At 37.2% G+C, this 9,540-nt stretch overlaps 1 protein-coding gene across 1 annotated transcript; it reads right to left on the bottom strand.

The window, feature by feature from the left end:
- Positions 1-1,427: 1,427 nt before the first annotated feature.
- Positions 1,428-8,739, bottom strand: LOC120754951 (cytochrome P450 7A1). The gene is made up of 8 exons (XM_040069329.2): positions 8,646-8,739; positions 8,436-8,533; positions 8,155-8,299; positions 6,665-6,905; positions 5,683-6,296; positions 4,122-4,252; positions 3,011-3,186; positions 1,428-2,395 (listed from the first exon to the last, which is right to left on the bottom strand). Exons 3-8 carry the CDS (start codon positions 8,232-8,234, stop codon positions 2,096-2,098), a joined length of 1,542 nt encoding a protein of 513 aa, XP_039925263.1. The 5' UTR covers positions 8,235-8,299; positions 8,436-8,533; positions 8,646-8,739; the 3' UTR covers positions 1,428-2,095.
- Between the last annotated feature and the right edge of the window lie 801 nt (positions 8,740-9,540).

The following is a 9,540-nucleotide window of genomic DNA, read 5'->3' as shown; positions in this document are numbered from 1 at the left end:
ATCTTCCATTATTCTCCCACACTTGGGAAGCTGAAAGTCAGATCAGCTCAAGAAGCTACTGAATACTTCAATTTCTCATAGACCAAAGAAACTGACAAAAACCCATTAAACCACAGCTGGAAAAGACTGGAGCATCAGTTTGAAGGACACAATGGGATGTAAAAGAAGCTTAACTTTTGAAGGAACCTCGAATTAGTTTAGCAGTTGTCTTTTTTTCTGCTGTTGTTATTCCATGTTTAAATCCTTTTCATCAAGGAAGTATATTTTGCTTAAAACATTGCATAGCCTTGCTGCACTCAAAAACTGCTGTTTCAAGCAGGATTTATTTAAGAAAGAAGGAGCAGATACTCTAATGATAATAAAATGTGCCAGGGCGCATGTCAGGCTTGCCTTCACTCTCCAAATTTGCTTACACAGAATATGCTATAATTTATATAAATCATAAAAATTATAATTGGCAGAAGTGTGAAAACAACTTGTACTGAATACTACCCTTACCAAGAGAACCACAGTAATAATTCAACCCCCTTTGCATTATACATAATTGTTTAATATTGTAGATGGTGCAACAAATAGGTGTTCTCTGTTCTCCTTTGAAAATACAAAAAGATTAAATAAAATTACAAAGCTAACACGCAGGTAGTAAATGTGTGTTGCACACAAATTAAAGTGTTATGCACACACTGCATAATCTTTTAATTAACCTCTGAATATTTAGCACAATGGATAGTGAGAAGGAAAAAGGATAGATAATTTAAAGTAATTGTAGAACTCAATCAAAAATTCCTTATTTAGGAAGAGTTCTATCATCTAGGCTGGATATCTTGCCAGAATGTGAAATTTGAAGATATCAAATAGTCCTGTATCTCATCTTCTCTCATGAGGCTGACATTTGCGTTAAGGGCAAAAGGTCATACCATAAGTCCTTGGAAAAAACAGGATAAAAACAATGTTTTAAGTCCATTTGTTCTTTTCATCAGCAAATGATAAGATACCTCTCTCTTTCAGCCCAAAGAAATTTCTTAGAAGTGTACTTTTGTGACATACATGTATCTGTCATTTGCAGCAGAAAAGGACAAGGATGTTAGAGAGAACCAAATTATATTAACCCTGAAACGATTGTTCTTATGGACATGCCACCACTGGAAATGAAATGTGTGGACACGATACTACCCATGGTAACTTTAATGGAATTAGACTAGGAAAACCTAAGGAGACTTATGGAAATAAGGAGCTTAGGCAATGAGGCTAAATGCAGCCAGAACCACTGCAGAATATGTGGTAGGTATTTATTTATCTCCATATTGGTGTTTGAGCTGGCTACTTTAAAACTGGTTTGGATGACCTTGGATGGGTGCATAAGCCTTTGATAATGTTAGGATGTTAAAACAATAAACAGTCTAGAGATGTATTTGTTTCAGCCAATATAATTTATTTTAACACAGTTAGCACTTTCTAAAAATATGTATCTTACACAGAATATAATACAAGTTTTGTGGCTTCACTTGAACGTGAACATTTCTGTAGGTATTTTCCAAGTCTTCTAGTTTTTCATAAAACCATAAATGTAATTCTTCAGGAAACTCTCCCCTCCCCACTGTGAATCTGCCTTTATACAACAAAAACTTTATTTCACCTGTGAGGAGACCCCTCCCCCGCCCAACGTTTCAATTGTAGAAAAGAATATGTTTTAACTGTAGTACATTTTTGAAATTATTGTGAATTAGCTCATGAAATTCTACCTGTGTGAAAGTATTTGTTGACAGAAAAAAAAAAACCAAACCAAAAACAAACACACACAATTGAAAATCTAAATTTGCCTTTCAGAATGGTGGGTAAGAAGGGAGACATTTGCATCAAAAGAGAGCATTAAACCCACTGCATGCTGGTACCACACAGGTGCATATTTTTCATTAAAATGGTGAATTAGCATCTTCATATAGATTTTCCCCCAAGACTTGAAGCATTTCATTTGCATATATACATAAAATGTATATAAAGTATATGTTATACAGTGTATTTAGTACTGTTAGTATATACAGTGTATTTATGTACTACAAGTACATAGTGTATACGCATTATGCAAAATATATATTCATAAGCGCTTCAGCCTGTACCTGAAATCAACATCATTGGATGGCTGCAAAATACCCAGTCCTGCACGGGATTGATCTAGAGAGGGACACTTCACATTACTGTCCACAAGCTCTATCTCAAAATATGAAAAAATCAGAGCCAAAAATTGTTTAATCTCATGGACAGCGAACAGCCTGCCCGGGCACTTTGCTATGCCTGTCCCAAAAGGCATGTAGTAATACTTCAGCTTCCGACCGTTCCGGTAGAAGTCGGTCTTCTCCTCTCCCTTCTCGTTCAGAAAGCGATCGTATTTGAATGTCTGCAATTAAACACACAAAAGAGTTCCTTGACATTTGAACACCTCCGAAAACCAGATAAAGACACAAAATGCGGGCTGGAAAAGAGATATATCCAGCAATAAGCATTGTACAGTACCACCAACCCCCTGGTGCTGTTTTAGAAAGAGTAGCCTCTGAGAAGTTCTTGCATGTGGGTCAGGATGTCAGGTTCTTTGCTGATACCTCTCCTTTTCTTTCCTCACCTCTAAAAATAAGGATTGTAACCTGCTGCATTCTTGTTCATGCGGCAGAAGAAGAACTGGAAAAATTCTAATTTTGTGCCTTTGGGAAACTATTATCCTTATCCTTCTTCAAAGACCCTCCTAATGGTGATCTTCCCTCACTGAGGAAGGCAGTAAGTAGAAGGCTGTCTGGGGCTGGTAGCACACCTTTTGGTTACACTAAAACATGTCTTGCTGACAGTGCACTGCCTTTATTCTTTTTCTTTCCTATCATCGCATCTTCAGGTGTAAGAACAGACTGTCTGGGGTACAGCAGAAAACCAGCCATGGGGCACGACAATAAATGCTTTATCTAAAGGCCTGTTAACTTCTGCCAGAGTGCCAAGTTTAATGCAATTTGAAAAAAATACTTACCAAGGGATCAGCATAGATTTCTGGATCAAAATGCAGCAGCTGAGGATAAAGAGCTACAATATCATCCTTGCGAATGTTGTAAAAGTCGTCCTCTAAGTGCAAAGTGAAATCCTCCTTGGCCACTCGGAAAGTCATGGACGCGCTCGAGAGCCTCATTGCCTCCTTGATGATGCTGTCTGTTGGGAGAGGACAAGGAATGTTTGCCATGGAAACAGCATATTCACATACAGGGGGCAAATAATGGATATTGAACTATTTTGGAGCCATTATTAAACCCTGAATTTATCAGAAGAAATATTTTAATATTAACTTCCTAAATGCCTAAGAAAGTATCTTTGTCATTTCTTTTTAGCATTTCTATCCCTTTTGCAGATACCACTGAGAACCTAATCTGCCTTCCCCGCAAAAAATGCTTGTAGTTGATGAAAGAGAATGTTCAAAAGTGAGACATATTTTCACTCTGAGATAAAGACCAAACCAGTGAAAACTGAAAACATAACACAAAAAAGAAACAGTGCAGTGAGCAGAATTTTCTGAAGCTTTAAGAGGTCCTGTAGAGAAACACATACTCAGAAAAAAAAAGTAATATGGAAATTTTTTGTTTCAATATTAACTGACTTTTTTTAAAGTAACAGTAATTAAAAGGCAACATTATCAAAGCTTTGTAACTTCTGAAAAATGTGCTTATAATTTGAAAAATATTAAGAGGAAATACAAGTAATGGTATTAGAAAACATTGTTTCATATGATAAGAATAGGGAATTAAGTTTTGGCAACACCTTGTAATTTGATTTAAAGACATAACCAAACAAAATATTGTTCAGAATTATCCATAGGTCTATGTTATGTAGTAGTGTAGGATTATTGAGACATGACATTACCCACGAACAAGCGCTGTTCGTGTGGATTTTGATACTCTCAACACCACCTGGGACTTTGGGAAGCCTTGGTTGTGTTTGCTATCACTAAGGAACACACAGTTTCCTGTTCTACTGTTTCTTTGCTAATTCCGTAGGAATTCCACAGCAAACATTTATATGGTAATAAATAGAAGACCATAGAAATTGTAGTGTGATTTCTGCATAAACAATCCTGCATGAAATAGTCATACCTAGTATTGGCATATTATCCAGCTGTTTTCGGTTCAAGGAAATATGTTTGCCATTTAAGCTGATACTCTCTTCGGCACTTTCCAAAACACTTTGCACTTCTTTGGCAGCAGCTTTCATTGCTTCTGGATTCCTAAGATCAAAAGAGCAAAGGTATAACATAATTTTAAATTAAAAAATTCATTAAGAAGGGGTTTTGCTATTAACTTTTTTCCTGACTAGAATTTATCTTGTTGGCTGACAAGTACAACCTTCTAAAATTAAAATGTTGCAGCAAAATGCTGCAGTTCCACTTTTTCATGTCTTTGCGAAAGCATGATATCTTCAAAGGAAAAGAAAAATAAAAAAGGAACCCCAAATATTTGATTTTGTCTGCAATGACAAGTAGGACAGAACTGATGTGTGTAATTCAGGTAATAAAGAGTACTGTCACTAAAAAGCAATGCCAAGAATAAGAAAAAAAACCCCAGCCAGTTGTAGATTAGGAAATAGCCCCACTGCAGGTAGAAAGTTTAGGAACATGATTAAAGATCCTATTCCTAAAATTTTATAACATCATTTATTCTGGCTGATGTGACAATATTCTGTCTAGCTGAAGACAATCTTCCAAATGTTAAGAGCCCACATAGTATTCTTCACCATCTAGCCTTTCTTTCAGACATGAGCTATGAGCTCATGGTGAAATATGAGCTATGGTGAAATATATAGACACAATAAAACAGGGTGCAATTGTGTCTTGATGAAGGCACAATCAGGGTGTTAAAAGACTCCAAATCCAGAAAATCTAAAGCAAATGCATTCTTGGAGAAAAAAAGTACCAAATAGCCTCAAAAATTTCTCTCAGGAAAGTCTTAAATAGGCCAATCTACAGTCATAAATCCAGCCTGTATTACAAAAATTGGTAAGTAGATATGATAAGTAAAACCATTAGGAATTTAGATACATACTTCAGTTAGTTATGCTGAAGCAGATAACCCACAAAGGCCCACGCTAAAATGGACATTTGATAGTATTAGCTGAGCTGTGCACTTGTCTCACGAGTAACAAGCTCAGCAGGTGCAAACTACAGTAGACTTCAGTGGGATCTATCAACATACATATAATTTTCTATTAAGTTTCTGTGAAAACAATAATGAAGTTAAATGTCATTTTGCTTGCTCTAGTGAGATGGTCTAAAAATGTCTAGTTATTTTTGTAGCCTTTAATACACTTAATGTTTTGACTGCAACTAGGACTTTTAATGTCATATCATGTAGATTTACTCCAAAGCTTTCTTGACAAAGCGTAGCACTGCCCTGGAGTGCTGTTTCTTAACAAAAACCAGAAGCTTCTAAAGAATTGCTCTGTGCTACCACTACTTGTTCTCAGATAGGTGAAGGGCTTTTCTGTGGAGGTCCAGAACAACACAGCACCTCTGTTGCGAACAGTGAGTTTTTTATCACTTTTTATCACTGATAAAAGTTATCAAGGTATCAAGCAGTGGAACTGGCCTGTATTAATGAATTGGTTTCTGAAGGATAAACTTTTTTTTTTTGTTTGGGAACAAGAAGCATTGGGACTTACTTAAGAAGATAGAACAAGGTCCAGAAAGTGGCAGGAATGGTGTTTGCTTGAGAGGCCCAGAGCACTGCCACGTGCGTCTTCGCTTTTTCCATGTCGTCGAAGGTCGACAGGGTGTCATTGAGGAACATGCGGAGGGTGACAAGCTCAGAGAGGTTGTCCCTTTTCAGGAGATTCTTGTGCAGGAGTGCCTCTCCCAGCCTCTCACGTGCGCTGTGGGCACTCTTGAAGAGGTGGATAGGCAGCCCTGCCACGAGGGCTGGGAAAATCTTATCGAATTCCTTGAAGTTTTCAAGGGCATTTAGGATATGAGCTCTCTCAGTCTCCTGCTTTGATGATAGGTTTTTGTCACTATTTGAATTAAGTTCTTTGCCAAAAAGTGTTAAAAAGCCAGACTCAAACATCACTTGGCAACAGAATGTATAAAGTCCTTCTGTCACCCAGGTATTAGACTGAAGCTTAGGTGCTTTTGACTGCAGCATGACATACTGTAGGTTTTCCATCATCGCTTCAATGAGGGCATCTAGGGCATTGCCTTGAAGGGTTCTAATGAAAGTCTGATGAAAATTTTCAGTGGTGTTTCCCTCTGCTGGGTCAATGCTACCATGCCCAAAAGCCTGTCACAAAATAAATTGTATGCATGATTAGTAAGGCCTGTCATTACCTTGATGATAAAATCTAACAGAAGCAAAAGCCAAAGAATAAATTCATAGCTAGAAGGCAACTTCCCTTCTAACTGGAGGGCTGGATATTAATGTAATAAAATAATGTACAGTCTTAGGATAATATATAGTCTTAGAAAAATTAAAATCACTGCAAAATTCTTCTCCATTTAGGAAGAGGAACAAACGACCACAATATTTTAAACCAATAAAAGTGCAGAAAGGTAAAACCACTCCTATTTCAAAGGCATAGTTATGTTTACAGGGATCGACTGGGTATATCAGCAGATGCTTTGCACATTAGATATTAAAACCAGGAGTACCTTGGCAGAAGTAGCAAAATGGAACTTTTTCCAATCCAAGTGTTTTCCCTGGCGCATCAGTGCATGGTATGAAAATGGGTCAGTGAGGAAATGAATGTATTTCCCTGCTACATGGCAAGTGAAGATGTGGCCATGCTTCTTCTGCTTTTCTTTGAGGAATTCAAGGGGGTTGGCACCAAACTTCAAGGCACAGCCCAGGTATGGAAGGAACCCATTTTCAAGTGGTGGCTCCCCTTGCCGCCTACAAAACACAAACAAAAGCTCAGTTTAAAATTATGTATACAGGATCTCTTCTCCAGGACTATCAGAAATGCAAAATACTGATGTTAGGCTTTGTGTCGTGTGAAAAAAAAAATGAAGAAAAAATCCCAAATAAGTAGTTTATATACAAATAATTTTCTCCCGTATAAGGACTAAGCTATGTAAGAAAGAACAATTTTAACCATTAATAGACATAATAAAACACAGTTTGATTATGTCATCTTTCTTTTCCCTGGATCAGATGTATATTTTTCACCTCTTCAAATGCAAAATTATTGCCATTAGCTAACATGCAGTTATGAAATGGTCACATTAATAAATAATCCATCACACTAATATTGTCTGATACATTTTGGGGCAATTTTATCCACAATTTCATTTGAATACCAAGCAAAGAAGCTTTTTAGTATGGAAAGGTTGTTGTTATTGGTATATCCCATTAATGGACCAGATCTTGCTAAAAATATGGGAATTTTGCTATAATCTTCAGTAAACATAAGAGATAGTCTTTCACAGTATCATCAAGCACATGCTTTAAATTAAGCAGATACTTAAAGTAAAGCATATGTTGAAATGATTTTCTTTTTTGAGTAGAAACAACTTTCCTGTATAAGGACATCATGACTGCTGAAATAACTTTCATATAATATTTCAGCATTTACAGTAAATGAAGTTAATTATTTTCACCTTTTTTTCATTAAACTTTTTAAAATAAAACAAGAAAATGACTGTAGAAATTAAAAAATAAGAAGAGTAAAGCAAATTGCTCACTCCTTGTGTGAATGTGTCAGTAGGATAAATGCTTTTAAGGAATATACATGGTACAGAAATATTACCTGTATTAAATTGTGTTATTAGATATAATATAAAAATGTTTGTAAGTAGGTATTAAACTATAATTACGTATAAGTAGGTATTCACTGTGATTACAATACAGGTGAAATTACAGCCCAGAACTTTAGGAAATCAGGACATACATATTCATATTTTAATTACCTGGCTTATGCATAGGTTTGTATCTACAGCTACCTCTAGGCATCACAACACTATTATTGCAAAGTTCATACACAGAAATTCTATCAGAACATAAATCTCTCAAAAGACCAAATTACAGCATTGTCTGTGTTATCCTGCATATGTCTGACTACAGTTCTTTTAGTGATGTACACAGAATATTTGACACAAATAAATGCCAGGCACACTGAGATGGTTTTACAAAGAGTCCTTACCTTCTTCTCCTCCCTAGGAGAAACCAAGACACACAACAAAGTATTACTGCCATTCCCCAGATCCAGGACGCTAGGAACATTTCTGGTAATGCCCAAAAGCTTCCCAGTGGAAAATGGGAAACTACCAGGATGGCAGGAGATGTGACTGAGAATGAAACAGAAGACAGGTCACAATTTATATACAGTGGGTACGCCACTGCATCTAATGGCACTGAGTCAACATAGCAAGCTATTGAGTAACCTTCTTCTGGAGAGGGCTTGTTCCCTCTCTGTTCTGTCACCTTTCTGCAGAGAGCTTCGCTGGATTGATGCAGACAGTTGCAGGTCTGGCCTTGAGCTAATGTCACGTAGCAGTAGCAGTTCCAAAGTAACCAAAGAGCTGTAATAGTTGATAATTTGAAGGTTAGCCAGGTGTATTTTTGATTAATCCTGCAGATTTACGAATTGCAGTTTATAGTTCAAGTTTAGCAATATATGAAATGGTTACTGACCAGTGTCCAGGAGATTCAGACTGCGCTAACTGGTGGCTGCAGCCCGTGCTGCCCTTCAGCTGCCAGCCTGTTCCCCCTCCCTTCTCCTTGTGGACTGCCCTGGCTCTGGTGTGCCACTGCAAGAGGGAACAGCGGGGTTCAGCAGCTGGGCAAAAGGATGGCTGCGGAGGTGGACTTACTTCCTCTAACAATATTTATCTGGAAGAAAGGGAAAAAATAGTCTTTCACAGAATCATAGACTGAAAGAAAAAGAAAGTATATCGAGACAATGCCCCAAGCTGACTTGGGGTTTTTTTTGTTGGTTTTTTTTCATTGTCTTTGGACCACCTTTTATTTTCCCACTAAACCTTTTCTCCTTTCTGTTGTTGACTTATGAGAATTCAATCTTTGGCTTGCTCCTAGACCTGGCATCAAGCCATCAAGGAGGCAGCTCTGGTATAGTGATGTTTCATTAGTTATCCAAGGCCTAATATGTTTCTAAGAGAGAAACTGAAGAGTTTTTCAGACTCGCTTTTGTACCAATTTTTGTTGGTGTCCCTACAGCTGTGTGATAAAACAGTAAAGATTTGAGCATCTTGCTGTTGCAATTGAACACTACACTGAAGACAGTGACATGCAAGTCTGGCAGGTGGAAATATTGTCCTGGCTTCAAACCAGGACAGGCAGTGAGGCATGGGATAGCTGCGCACATGTCATTGCATTTGAGTCAATTTTTAACTTACTATACTGAAGAAATAAACCTTATTTGCAGTATCAAGGTTTGCCCTCACTTGATCTAAAATCTCTTATTTCGCCTGTCAGCTTCAGTCCTCTATCCCATTTTCATTTAAGCATAGGTGTTTCATTTGTTTTCCTATAAAAACTTCTTTTTCATCAGCTGAATATAGCTTGCTAT

Source organism: Hirundo rustica, chromosome 1 (assembly GCF_015227805.2).
Source record: "Hirundo rustica isolate bHirRus1 chromosome 1, bHirRus1.pri.v3, whole genome shotgun sequence".
In the NCBI taxonomy this organism is placed as follows: Eukaryota; Metazoa; Chordata; class Aves; order Passeriformes; family Hirundinidae; genus Hirundo; species Hirundo rustica.
This window is presented reverse-complemented; position numbering and strand designations above follow the sequence as displayed.